Below are 13,378 nucleotides of genomic sequence, written 5' to 3'. Positions count from 1 at the left end.
GTTATGAGGGTCTAGCCTTTAGAATGCTGCTGTCCAATACAGTAGCTACTGGCTACTGTAAAACGTGGCTCATCCAAATTCAGATATGTGATAAGTGTAAAAATATACATCAGTTTTTGAAGACGGTATGAAAAATAAAATTGTTTACTTAAAATAACTTAAGAATATTATAAGCAAGCATTATACTGGTTTAAATAAATATTGTTAAACTTAATTTTCCCTTTCTTTTGACTTTTTCCATATGGTTCTTATATTTCTACTGGAGAGTGCTGCTCTAGACCAGCCTTATCCAATAAAATTTTCTGTGACAACAGAAATATTCCATATTTGCAGTCCAACATGGTCTTCATTAGCCGCATGTGGCCCCTGAGCACTTGAAATGTAGTTAATGTGACCAAGGAACTGAATTTTTAATTTTAACAAATTTCTATATAAACACATCTGTGTGGCTAGTAGTTAGTGGAAAGCACAGTGTAGACCAGGGTTTGGCAAACTTTGGCCCACAGGCCAAATTCTGCCTACTGTTTAATTTTGTAAGTAAAGTTTTACTGGAACAAGGCCAGAATCATTTGTGTATGTATTGTCTATAGCTGCTTTGCACTCCAGGGTAGTAGTACAAAGCCTCATGGCCCAAAACACTAAAAATATTAGCTAGCTGGCCCTTTACAGAAGTGTGTCAACACATGCTCTAGATCATCACTTTCCAAACTGGTGTTCCATGGAAAACAATTCCATGGGATATTAATAGACATGCTCTACCATCTAAACATTAGGCAAGGATAGTCCATGTTTAGATATGTTTGGGCCCACATCAGGATAAAAAAAAAAAAAACACACAAGGTTCCTGCTATTGCAGGACTTGCCCGAGCTTTCAGCAGTCTGGTGCACTGCAGATTAGGAGCAGGGGGCAGAGCAGGGAGTTTTACAAGCTGTGTGACCATGGCCTTCCTTTCTTTCCCAAATTATTATCATCCTGGAAATTAAGATTTATCAAGTTATTAACAACTCCCCAAGTTACAGTTCCTCTCAACAGTTTGAATGTTCTGGACCTATTACCAAGCACAGCCTTTTGTATTTGGTGGTTTTCAGAACTGCAGATATAATTTCTATTAGAAAAGATTTAGCTTCTGTGGACTGCATATCTCTTAACTGATGGCAAATACCACATCCTCTCTGGCCCTCCAAATTCTAACATTTTAAACTCATGTTCATAACACTATTCCATCTTTTTACCCTGCCCTTTGCTGGCTCTTCTCCAGCCCTTAGGTTTCCTTTATTTTATCAACTAAAAGCTCAAAAAGAGAAAGGATTTATCTTGGCTCCTGGCTTACTAAAAACAATTCATTTTGAATAGCTTCCCTCAAATCATGATGCAAAAATATTCAGGGGTACAGATGGGATGATAAGAAAAAGAACAGTCACAGATGTGTCCCTTTCACCAAGAACAATACTTCCTGTAATTTCTGAACAAATGGGCAAGCCCATACCTAACATGATTAATGAGAGAAAAGAAAGAGGAGAAAGCCATCGGAAGCATGCCAACACCCCAGCTATGGTTTCCTACTTACCGCAACGCTAGGGAAAAGGCTGCAGTTAAAGTGCCTTTGGACAGACAAGGCCGAGGTCTCGCCAGGCCACGGGTTAACAATATCTGAAAAGAACATTTTAACTGGTCATGCCAACTTTGTATTCATCTGTATTTAAAAAATAAAAATAAAAAAGCATAAAAGTGAAATGAGTGCTTCACATAAAAAACTATATTGGAATGTTCCTACAAAATGACAGGAGTTAGTTAAAAAAAAGTGATGGAAGAGAAAAGCAAAGGGTACAGAGGTTCGTTATACCACTCACTTTACATTACATGGTATGTTTAATTTATTAAAATAATAGTTTTTTTAAAAAATTACAGCTCATAAAAATATCAGACTTAAAATTTCAAGACAGCCTATTATTTTTCAGAAGCAGTTCTGAGACTCAGTGTCAAATAGAAGCTTCCCCACTGTGATGACTTGTTGAAAGTACCACCTTTGGCAGTCACGGCACCTCACAGGGTTGTGAGGAGAAAATAAATCCTAATCAGGAAAGAGCCCATCTCTGTGCCAGGCAGGAGGGCTAAATCATTTAGCTTCTCAAACTCAAGAATTCCAAAGTTCCTTTAAACAGCAATTAGGCTTCTGACCATTCCTTGGATGTATGAACTGGCACAAAAGGTGCACTGTGGAAAGAAGGCAATTTGAGGACACAGAGCTAGAAAGATAATTACAGACATCAACCAAGAAGAACCTGAGGGAACAAACTCTGAGCTTCCAGAGTTTAAATTTCAAGAGACTGGATTACACTTGCAGCCAAAAATATAGCACATTTAAAGGGATCCCAGTGCCACTGTCCTTACACAAATCACAAGTGATCCAAGGTGGGGAGAGGAGGGAAGGAGGAGGAGAGACCACTAACCACTGAACTCTTCTTGCAAACATTGTTTCTGTGAGGAGGGCACCAGATATTCCAAAACTAAACATGAAAATCTATGTTTAGATTTGGAGAATGAGGTCATATATTAGGGGATGGTGTCACGGACCTGTAGCACAGAATAAAATCCATGCTGGTTCAGATGTCCCATTATATTTGCACAGATATGGTTCATGGCTGGTCGAAGACTCTCACCTAAACAAAGAAAAAAAGTCTGAGGAAAAAAAAATCTCTGGCCATAATGTGAAGGTGGGACAGAAAATCATGTTCCAGGCCCAAGGCTGAAGGAAACAAGATATTCTCTGGCTTGCCTTCCTACTCCCCTTAGGTCTGGTACCAGAGTGCAGGGAGATACTGCATATCCAGAATTCTATCTCTCCTGGAAGGCCCAGCTCAAGTGTCACCTCTCAGGTGATGAGTCCTATCAGTCCTCTAGTAAGGAGTAATGTCCCTGGCCTCTGAGCTCCTAGACCACTTTTTCTAATACCCTCAGAGGGCCTGGGACTTCCTGTTCTTTGTGGCTGCCTCTTCTTTATACTAGGATACATACTCTCTGGCAAACCCTAAAACTCACCACATTTTAACTCTGCCCCCACCTGCTGCCTGCCCCCTCCCTGCCAAAGTCCAGGATATTGCCTTCAAATAAACCCACCTTCCTGGCCTGAAGCAACTGCATAAGCGGTTTCCTATGCTTTCAAAGTTTGCCGCTCCTCTCTACTCTGTGAACTCTAACCTTCCCTCCATCTCTTAGCTCAGACATTGCTTCTTTAGGAAGGCCTGATCCCCAGACAGAACAAGTCGAGGTCACCCCCACCCTCACTAAATACTCTCTTTCTCTTGTTCTCTTCCTTCTGAGCGCTTCTTACACTATGCTGGTGACTCCTCTTTAATGTCTGTCTCCCCCACCAGACTCTAAGTTCTATTGGGAAGGGTAGGCACACAGTTCAGCTCGCAGAGTCCCTCGAGGGCAGTGACCTTTTCCATATCTCCAGTGCCTACAGTGCCTGACACGACTATTTGTTGAGTAGATGGATGAAGTGAATGCATGAAAAACATAAGGCTAAGTACAGCATTCAGGGAAGGAAGTAGCATTATTATGCAAATTTTAGGGCCAAAATAGAATTATTTCCTCCTAAATGATTCACCGAATGAAATAATCACTTGGTGGCTGAGGTGCTGTGGGAGTTATAAAAAAATGAGATTAAGAGAAACTGCCTTGAAACAAATTCCAAGAAGAGAAAGAGGATAACACAAATATTGAACATATTCTGGACACTACAGTGCAGTCTGACGGGAAGCGCAAGGGCACCTTCATTTGTATGGTCTTAAGGCCTTCCCTGAGGCTTATGCTGGGAAAAATGCTTCATAAAAAGGCACAAAGATCCCCAAGATCTGCTACTTAGAAAAGCTTTTGAATCAAGTCCCACAGACCTTTTACCCGAAGAATTTTCCATGTTGAAGTGTCTGTGAAGGTCACAAGCATTGTGAGGTACAGTGTGATGAGTTTAGAGTCCTGTAAGATTTCAGGCTGAAAACAATGAGAATAAGATTAAGACATACACCCTCCAGTCTCAGTGAAGCAACCATTTTATAACTTTCCTGAGTGCACTCAGGCTCAAATAAGTGTGTCAGGGTTATAGTTAAGGCTCTGTTTTTTTTCTTTTGGTGAGTGACCACTTTAGGAGTTATATGACAGGGATTTTGGCACATTCGTAATTGACCATGGAAATCTGAAATACTCCTGGAAATGGAGAATTGAATATTCCTGGAAACAAGATGACCAGCACTGCCTTGCTGGTGTTTTGTATGCATTTATGAATATATGTATATATGTATGTACACTGGAGAAATAGCGGAAATGCAACTGAGCATAACAAGGACTCTGGGCTCTGACTTCTGGCTTTAATATTTACTAGCTGTGTGATGTTGAGCACACATCTTAACCTCTCTGTGCCTCGGTTTCCTCATCTGTTTATTAGGGATAGTAATACTGCTTTCTTCCTAGGGTTGTTGTGAGGACTCAATGGTTCATGTACATAAAGTACTAAGAACAGTACCTGGCACAAAGATAACTATGTAATATTGGCTATTATTACAACCATGGTTATAATTCACTGTTTCAAGAGAGCAGGTTGGGGTAAAGGCCTGACTCATTTCTAGGCTCAGAGACCTTATAGCATGTATACCTGGAAGGGACCATGGAGATCATTTAGTTCAAACCCCTAAGCTCACAGAGAATGAGAGGGGAGAAGTGGCTTGTCCAAGGTCATATGGGAAACTGGAAGCAGAATCAGGACTAAATTCACATCTTCCTGACTCTAGATCCAGTGTTCTTATCTCCTGAAGTGTACTTCTGCACATAAACTTAAAAAAAAATTTTTTTTCAAAATAGAAGAGCCTCTTCTTGAAATCTGTTGTGGATTTTACTCATGCAGATCTGATGCTGACACAGAAAGTAAATAACAGAGGCTATGCCTGGCTGAAGTGAAGTTGAGAATGTGCCCACTTGGCCCTAAGATATTTTAGTGGAACCCTAGGGCTCCAAGGACCAGGGTAGGCAGACCACTGTTCTGTGTCATGATGCCTCACCTGACATGCTGGGCGTGGCTTGCTGCCAGGTCAAAGCCAAGAGGGCCATTCACTAGCACCTCCAGAGACATGGCTAGGAATGGATCACTGGGAGCTCTGCTAACATTCACTCCATTGCTCAGTTGCTACCTGAGTCCTTGGACCTTACCAAGCCTCTGCCCCTAAAACTTCTCCCTCCCAATATGCAAAGTGGAAGTGACTGCTGTTTGCATCTACTCACACCTCTGCCCACCTTCTCATAACTCAAGGGTAGACAGGGGACCAGCCTGGGCCAGTGGCATAGCCCATCCCTCTCACCACCATGACCAGTTAAGAGTTGATACCAGGATCCCATTGGGTCTTTGTGAGTGCTCTCAGATTTGTGAACTGATAGGGAAGCCCTCCCTTTTCTCCTAGGTAAAGACAAGAGTAAGGATGTGAGGCAAGAACTGCTGGCTGCCATAATTATAGCAGAAGATGAAGTGACTTGAAAAGGCACTAGAGATGAGAGAAAAGAATGAGGAGGAGAATCTGGAAGCCCTTGGCTCTAGTCACCCTCAACTGCCATGTTTTATAGAATGTAGTCTGTAAGAAAATATTCTCTTTCTTGCTTACTTTGCATTACTAGCTATGCTCATATTTGGTTTCCATACTTATAAAAAGAGGCATGACTAGTACAATAACATAAACTATGAAGTATCCATTACATCAAAAGTATGGGAAAGAAGACAAAAGGTTCCCTGTCACTAAGATTATAGCAAGCACAGGTCAATGTTGAAAATACTGTAAATCAAAGAAGGGTTAATACTGATAATGATACCTAGCTATATCTCCCATAGAACAGGATTCTAATGACTCTTTATTAGACTCTAATAGATAGATATCCTAATGTATAACCTATGAAGGAATCATGAGGACTCTGAAAATATATACCACAGGCACCCAAATGCAAAGGGTATATTTAGTTTTGTTGTTTTTTACCTTGAGCTGCCCAAGAAGCTCACAGCAATACCGCAGAATGTCCTTGATCTGTTTAATCCATAAGAGGGTGAGATCCTTGGAAAGAGCCAGAGACACATACCACACCTAAAAGCAAGAGAAAGAGAAAAAAATGTAACGGGTAGTTACAGGGATCAAATTATATATGTTCTAGCTATTGGAAAAAGATCAACTAGCTATGTCCAGTGTCAGATAAGGCAGTGAAGATGAATGGACACATAAGCAGGCAACAGGACTTATTTTAACATTGAACCCAAAGAAAAATTAGCCTAATAGAAAAATTTACCATCCTGAATAAGAGGCAAGAACAAAAGATAGCTTCTTGGATAATGAAGAGGCTAAGGAAATCATTTGTACTTTATTAATGTTTTTTTATCTATTACTTATTTATGCATGTGTGTGAAGTAACAAAGCCACAACATTCAATGGGAACTTTCAGAGCCAAACAGGTAGGCTTGGAGCTCCCGTCCCACTTACCTTCGGGTCATTCTCAGCATCCATGCTGCTCAGGATGCAGCAACACAACTTCTCAAATCTCTGAAAAGAGGTAGAATGGGGGTTATAAATTCTCACAACTAAAGAAAAAAGGAAAGAAATGAATGTTTGGTGGGCATTTGGCTTATATAGGTATTATGCTGGAAGACTAACATACATAATCATTTTAAATACCTTCTTATAGATGTGGAAACAAAAGATCAGAAAGGCTGTCAAACTGGTGGCCCACAGGAGCCTTTCAGATGTTTTAGAAACTAATAATCCAGACTGGGGCTCCTTTTGAAAAAAACAAAACAACTCAATCTGGCAAACGGCTTGGACTCCTGTGGACGAGCAGCTGTCTCCTATATCATGCTCTCATTTGCCAATTTGTAAGCATCATCGATACTGACTTTTGCCCCACAGACTGTTGAATCATCACTTTTATCTTGAAAAACAAAAGGAAGAAAAGTAGAAGCTGGAAACCAGGTTACACTCTGGCAATATTAACCCTGGATCCACCCTTAAAAGCAGTGTGGCCCTGGGGGCCTGCCCCACAATTGAGCTGCAGTTTCTTCCTCTGTAAACAGGGGTCAGTAACCTCACCAACCCTGCCTATCATCTACATGACCCTGTGTTCACTGCCAGTGTACTCCTCTCCTCCCTCTCCTGCTGGGCTCTGAGTCTTCTGGGTAGAGATCTTGGTCGTCTTGTTTCCTTCTGGGGTGCCAGTGCCTAGCAGAGGGTCTGACATAGTGTAAAGCTTAGCAGTAACAAACACTTAACCCCTGATCACCCAGAGGCATTTCTCAATGGTACTGTTGGTTCTATTACAGATAATCAGCTGTTTCCCAATATTGTTTTCTAGGCTAATCATTCTAAGCTCAAAGGTACAACAAGCATATTTTGTTTGATTTGCAGGATTTAAAAGAAATTTCAAATTAATGGCCAATTTTTACAAATTATAAAACTGAGAATTAAGATTTTCAGCATCTCTTTAAAAAGATTAGAGTATCAGTTCACCAATGACTGAAGCTAAGTAGAGGTCACCCCATTTGGATGGGCATGACACAGACCTATTATTCCCTCCGATGTCCTTACCACCGCTGTCAGTTACCATTCATTATGACTTGTATTATGTTCTGTCTCATAAATGGTTTATTTCACTCATTTACCTAACTTGCCTGTATGCATCTGAGTCCAAGTATTTGTAATAGTTGATGTGAAAAGAATTGTGAGGATGGCCAGAAACACTGGGCATAATCCCTACAAAAGAGGTCTCAAGAAGACTAAAGGACAGGAGGTAAGAGTTATAGAACCTATCTCAGAGAGTTGCTGTAAGAACAAAATGAGTTAATATTTATAAAATACTTACAAAAAGACCTGGCAGACAATAAGTATGATGTATGTTTGCTATTATTTTACCTCATTATCCTCTTTAATTCTGAACAAGAACAGCAGTTTCCTGGCAATCTTAAAAACACAAAGTGCACTTCTTTTACTGGAGCCAGAGCCATCTACTTTAAAAAACTCATCGATCTCTCTCCTAGGGAGGGAAGAGTAAAAAAGACAATTTTAATTAGGCGCTCACAGCAGCCATAAGTTTTAAGGACTGTAAGAGAAAACACCACCTTTTCTGGCTATTTACTGGGAGCAAGAGAAAATGTGCTGAGGAGTTGCTGACACCCACCTGATTTCTCTTTGCAGTCGACTACGACAGAGAAAACTCCGAACATGGGCCTGAATTCCAATGGCTGCCCGCTCACGCTCCTTCTGCACCAGCCTTTCCTCTCGAGCCTGACGGGCTCTATCAATGAACCAGGCTCTCGAGGTCTGAGAAACAGTGAACATGTTCGCAAACTTACACAAACCCTGCAAGGAAAATAGCAAGCAGCTGGTATAGATCATTACATGAAAAACACGTACAGAAAGGGGCTCAAGAGCACAGGGTAGGCAGGGACGTGGGCGGCAGCAGAGAGCTTCTCAGGGCCCTCCAGCACCTTCCAAAGTGCCAATATATTTCCTGGCACAAGTCCCAACTTCCTATCAACTCTTTTCATGCAACCCACAAAGACCAGCAATGCTTTTTCCTGTATTAAATAATTACATTTTCTTAAGAGCACAGTGCCTGGCTCTAGGGTATGGGTTCTGTAATTGTTTAATGAATGAACAAAGCATGAAGCTCTAATACAAAGTAGGCATCCTAAATCAAAGGCACCTAAATATTTGAATTTTCTGGAGCAGTTAATAATATTTGGTGATTTATTATCATTATCATTTTATTCATTCACTCAAATATTTACTAGTACCTACCTGTACCCAGCACACAAAAAGCCCTTTTTTTTAAAAGGGTCATTTTAACACTAAAAAAGCCAAAGGTACGATTCCAGAATGCAAGACAATCTACTGAACTGAATATGTTTTGATTTATGCATAATTCGTTCATTTGCCCTTATGTTTCCATCCTGCCAAGGACTGATGAAGACTTTAGAGCAGAGCTGCACCCATCCACTGACTGCTACTTTTTGGATAGAGGCTCTAAATTATCCATTACATTTCTATCTCAATCGCCAATATCTGTCTTTTTCCAAAGGGATGGCTTTAGCTAGCAGCCTAGAGCACAAAGTACTGGTCCATGGAACCTCTCATTCTGAGATGATTTCTTCAGATGCTTGATAACTTTTTCATTCTATCCAACATATATAATCACTTCGGCTGACAAAAGCATTGAAATAAATTATTCATAAATCTAGACTTCTGGAAATCAATCTCTTTACTAGGTTACCTCACTTGAAACAGTATCAATATGAAAACATCATTAAGAATAAAAGGCTCATGCCAGGCTCCTCCCATGTTGATATACTGCCCTCATATTGCCCACTGTGGCCCCTTTTCAACACTGCTTCACCTTTGTTAAACAAAAAAGCTTTTCTAAAACATAGGTCTCTCATCAATAAGTCTCCAAACAAATTAACAAAGTCTGCCTGATGATAGGAGGAGGGTAAGAAGACTGGAAGGAAAAAGGTAGTCTGCTGAATCACTCACTCTTTCTGCCCCCAGCAGTGGAAGTCCGGAGCTTACCTGAGGACCTGCTCGTGCCGTAAAAATGCCAGGTAATCATTAGTGATCTTGCACAGGACTCATGGCAGAGGGCAGCTTCTCACTTCAGAGGAGCTTCTTTTCTGGCAAAAGAAAAGAATACACAGTTAGGGTTAAGTTTCATAGCTAAGACATCACATATCTTCCTGAGTAAAAGTAATAAATACAGTGCCACTGGTTTAAAAAAAAAAAACAACATTGTGTTCTCTTTAGTTAATGTCTGGTCTAAATGTTAGACATTAGCTTCCCAATAAACATGATTTAAAGGGAATAGTTTGAAAATACAGTCGACCCTAAACAACATGGGTTTGAACAGCATGGATCCACTTATACAGACTTTTCTTCAATAAATACTGTACATGTATTTTCTCTTCTTCATGATTTCTTAACATTTTCTTTCCTCTAGCTTACTTTATATGAGAATACAGTATGTAATATATATAATATACAAAATATGTGTTAACCGATTGTTTATGTTATCAATAAGGCTTCTAGTTAACAGTAGGCTATTAGTGGTTAAGTTTTTGGGGAATCAAAAGTTATACATGGCTTTTTAACTGTGCAGGGGGGTTGGTGCCTCTAACTCCCACACTGTTCAAGGGTCAACTGTAAACCCAAAGAAATTATTGAATTAAAGCTTTACATGCTTTATGATGGGAAGCAAGAAAAAAGAGGTGGTTGAATGTTTAAAAAGCCAATGAAAATAATATTTGACAGTTGTAACGATATGGGAAAATGTTTACCCCTAAGAAATGAAGAAAAAGCTGGCTGTGAATCAATATGATTCCAATTACATAATGAAAAAAGAAAAATGCATGTGCACACACAGATACAATGCTGGGAAATAACATGTCAACGTGTTGTTTTGAGAGTGGTATTGTGGGAAATTTTGTACCTTTAACTAACTGGTCTCCGCTTTCTAAATTTTCCACAGAAAGCACATGGTGAGGTGGCATGGCACTGAGAAGCACCTATGCTTTGGAGTCACACTGAGCTGGAGCCAGTCCCTAGCTCCTGTTAATTGGCTCAGAGACCACTCATAAGAACTAAATGAGATGATGTACATCAAGTACCTACTGAGATGGCTGACAGAGGACAGTCAATGAGTCTGATGTACTATTTTTACAGACACAAGGATTTTCTTTTTTAAAAGTCTTCAGCAGAGGCTCATATCTGTACAGTTACCAAGGTTCTTTGGGTAGAAAATAATGCTGAGACCCTATATTTCTCATCCACTAGATTTTTTTCCTATCTCCAGGTACATTAAGATTCACTAGTCCTGTCACTAGGGCTATGAACTCCTAGCCTTGTTTCAATTGGGTAACAGCAACAACTTTCTGAGCAATGCAAAAGACCTGGGCCCAAGCCGTGATGACAATGATATGCTCGTTCCTTAACACAGTCTTTCATTTGTGGGAGAGGGGAAGAGGGAGCAGAAGGAAAAGAGGGAGCCTATGCCCAATGGAAAAATAGGAGACTGCATGCAAACTGTGACTAAGTACCTATAAGACTATGTCAAGTCCTCAGTTAACATCATCCATAGGTTCATGTAACTGGGGCAAAGCTACATAATGAAACCAATTTTACCATAAGTGATACAAACAAGAGTTAAGTTCCTACAGCATCTCAAAATGTTATAATAAAATGATATTAAACAAAACATTATTCAAGGACCTACTGTATCTCAAAACTCTCACTTCACCCAGGGGGCCTCTCATGGTAAGATCTCTTCCTTGAGATTAACATCCCTTCAGCAATACTATATGTTGGTTTCTATTCACACCATATGACAATCTATTCTTTGCAGTTTTTCTTATTCTTTCTTATTCACCTCCTCCACCCGTATTGTATTTAGTATTGTTCATCAATAAAACAAACATATCATGAAGTATTTAAGTGCTTACTCTGCTAAATGCCGTGGGGAATCAAAGAAAAGGCTGTGCGTAACAGAAAAAGCCTTGGATCAGACAATGTAGTCCTTGGTTCTTTTTAGTTCTAATTCTACCTCATTTGCCCAAACCATTTATCCTCTCTAGACGTCAGTTTCCTTATCTGTAAATTGAAGATAATAACAGTAATGTACCCACCTCCTAGGGTTGCTAAAAGGATTAAATGAAACATTTGCCCTACTTATAAACCTCAATCTAGTCATCATGACACTGTAGCACTAAATGGGAAAATATTAATAAGGCTCAGCTGAAAGCAAATAGCATATAAGTGAGCTTTACTGTATTGTCTTTAAGAAGATTACAACCCAGTTAGAGAAACAACAGCAATATAGGAAAAAAGAGGTTGGTGATAACCACGATAATATAAAAGGCAAAAGGAAAACATGTTGTTTGAGTACACACTACAGGCCAAGTTCTTTCTAAGTGATCTCTAATAAGAACAGCAACCCTGTGAAATCATTTAGTATCTCCCATAGCCCAGGTTAGACCATTCACAAGGGTCAAAGCAAGATTTAATATGAAGAGATAGGACTCAGACTCTTCTCTACTGCTACATTCCAAGACCTGCTCAAAAATGTCTTTTCTGGATAAGGCCAACTTCATGGAGAACTATGAAAGACCAAAAGAATCCAGAGTATTGTTCAAAGGTGAAGTACCAGAAATAACAACTGCTGATGAGCCCCCAAAGGATTCTTCCTATATGGTAGGAATAGCTGGGCAGCCAGATTTAATAATCATCACGAGTTAGGTGCATGCAATTATCAATCCCACCTTCACAGGGAGAAAGTGAAATGTAGAGAGGGGACATGACTTGTCAGAGGTTGCTAGGCTCCTGAATTTGAACTCAGCTCTAACTCCTAAGCAATATTTATTTGGAAGTGAAAAACACAAGACTCAGACTTCCTCACTCACTGAACAGTGAAGAAAAGCTGAGAATGCAAGGCTGCGCGTGGGGCTAAATTAGAGGTAAATTAAAAACAAGCTTTTTTTTTTTTTTTAAACGACATCATTAACACCAGCTGCCTTTATTGACAGCTGAGTGTCAGGCACGGTACTAAAACTTGCACTATACAACACTCTCTGTGAAACGAGCTAATTACTCCATTTTACAGAGGCGAAAACTGAGGCTCAGGTAGGTGGGAACTCACCCAAGAACTCACACAGCGAGAAAATAGGATTCGGAACTCTGGTTTTCGTTAATTCCTACGACCTGGCGTCTTTCCTCGGCATCAATATCACAATAAATCTTGTCTACCTAACGTTATCCCTTTTTAAAAGCCCAAAGATGAAAAGAGATGGAAGAGACTACGGAGAGACACGCCCTGAACCGCGAAAGCCAGTTGCTAGCACCTGTCCCCCGACCAGGTGGGGCAGGGACCCGGCCCCAGAGCCACCTCCCTTACAGCCCCAGCACCACCACCCGGTGAAATCACGACCCTGTTCCCATTCACTACCCGCAGGCCGTAGACCGTTACCTGCTTGAAGCCCCCGCGCTCCGGGTCGGAGCCGCAGCTATCGTCGCCTTAGCCCAATACCCCTGAGTTGTGCCAGACCCGGGGCAGCAACCGAGGGCCGATCGCCATCTTGCCCCGGGGCGTCGTTCTCAGAAGTCCGCCGGGAAGCAACTATCCAGTTCCGGCCAACGACAGTTCCGCAGAACGGCTCTGCCCGAGAACGACAACCTCCCTGCATCTTGCCCTCCTCTCTGGAAGCTGATAACGCGAGTGTTCAGGACCGGGATAAATGCCTGACTCCCAACCCCCTCAAAGAGGAGATGCAACCCATTCCAGCCAGGCAGGTTGGAAGGAAGGCGGCCGTTGTCT

At 40.9% G+C, this 13,378-nt stretch overlaps 1 protein-coding gene across 4 annotated transcripts in view; it reads right to left on the bottom strand.

Moving 5' to 3' along the window:
• UBE3B (ubiquitin protein ligase E3B) overlaps window positions 1-13,179 on the bottom strand; it is a 50,084-nt gene extending 36,905 nt beyond the window's left edge. For 3 of the 4 annotated variants that reach the window (XM_016125007.2, XM_016125008.2, XM_016125009.2), the window contains exons 1-9: window positions 13,031-13,179; window positions 9,589-9,689; window positions 8,198-8,379; window positions 7,933-8,053; window positions 6,511-6,570; window positions 6,016-6,120; window positions 3,898-3,994; window positions 2,576-2,661; window positions 1,569-1,651 (exon numbers count right to left, since the gene is read on the bottom strand). In XM_016125007.2, the coding sequence (XP_015980493.1) occupies window positions 1,569-1,651; window positions 2,576-2,661; window positions 3,898-3,994; window positions 6,016-6,120; window positions 6,511-6,570; window positions 7,933-8,053; window positions 8,198-8,358 (713 nt within the window). In that variant the 5' untranslated portion in view covers window positions 8,359-8,379; window positions 9,589-9,689; window positions 13,031-13,179. Of the gene's footprint in view, window positions 1-1,568; window positions 1,652-2,575; window positions 2,662-3,897; window positions 3,995-6,015; window positions 6,121-6,510; window positions 6,571-7,932; window positions 8,054-8,197; window positions 8,380-9,552; window positions 9,690-13,030 lie in introns of all 4 variants that reach the window. The other variant, XM_036221631.1, reaches the window with a different exon arrangement.
• Window positions 13,180-13,378: the final 199 nt, after the last annotated feature.

Source organism: Rousettus aegyptiacus, unplaced genomic scaffold (assembly GCF_014176215.1).
Source record: "Rousettus aegyptiacus isolate mRouAeg1 unplaced genomic scaffold, mRouAeg1.p scaffold_m13_p_5, whole genome shotgun sequence".
In the NCBI taxonomy this organism is placed as follows: Eukaryota; Metazoa; Chordata; class Mammalia; order Chiroptera; family Pteropodidae; genus Rousettus; species Rousettus aegyptiacus.
This window is presented reverse-complemented; position numbering and strand designations above follow the sequence as displayed.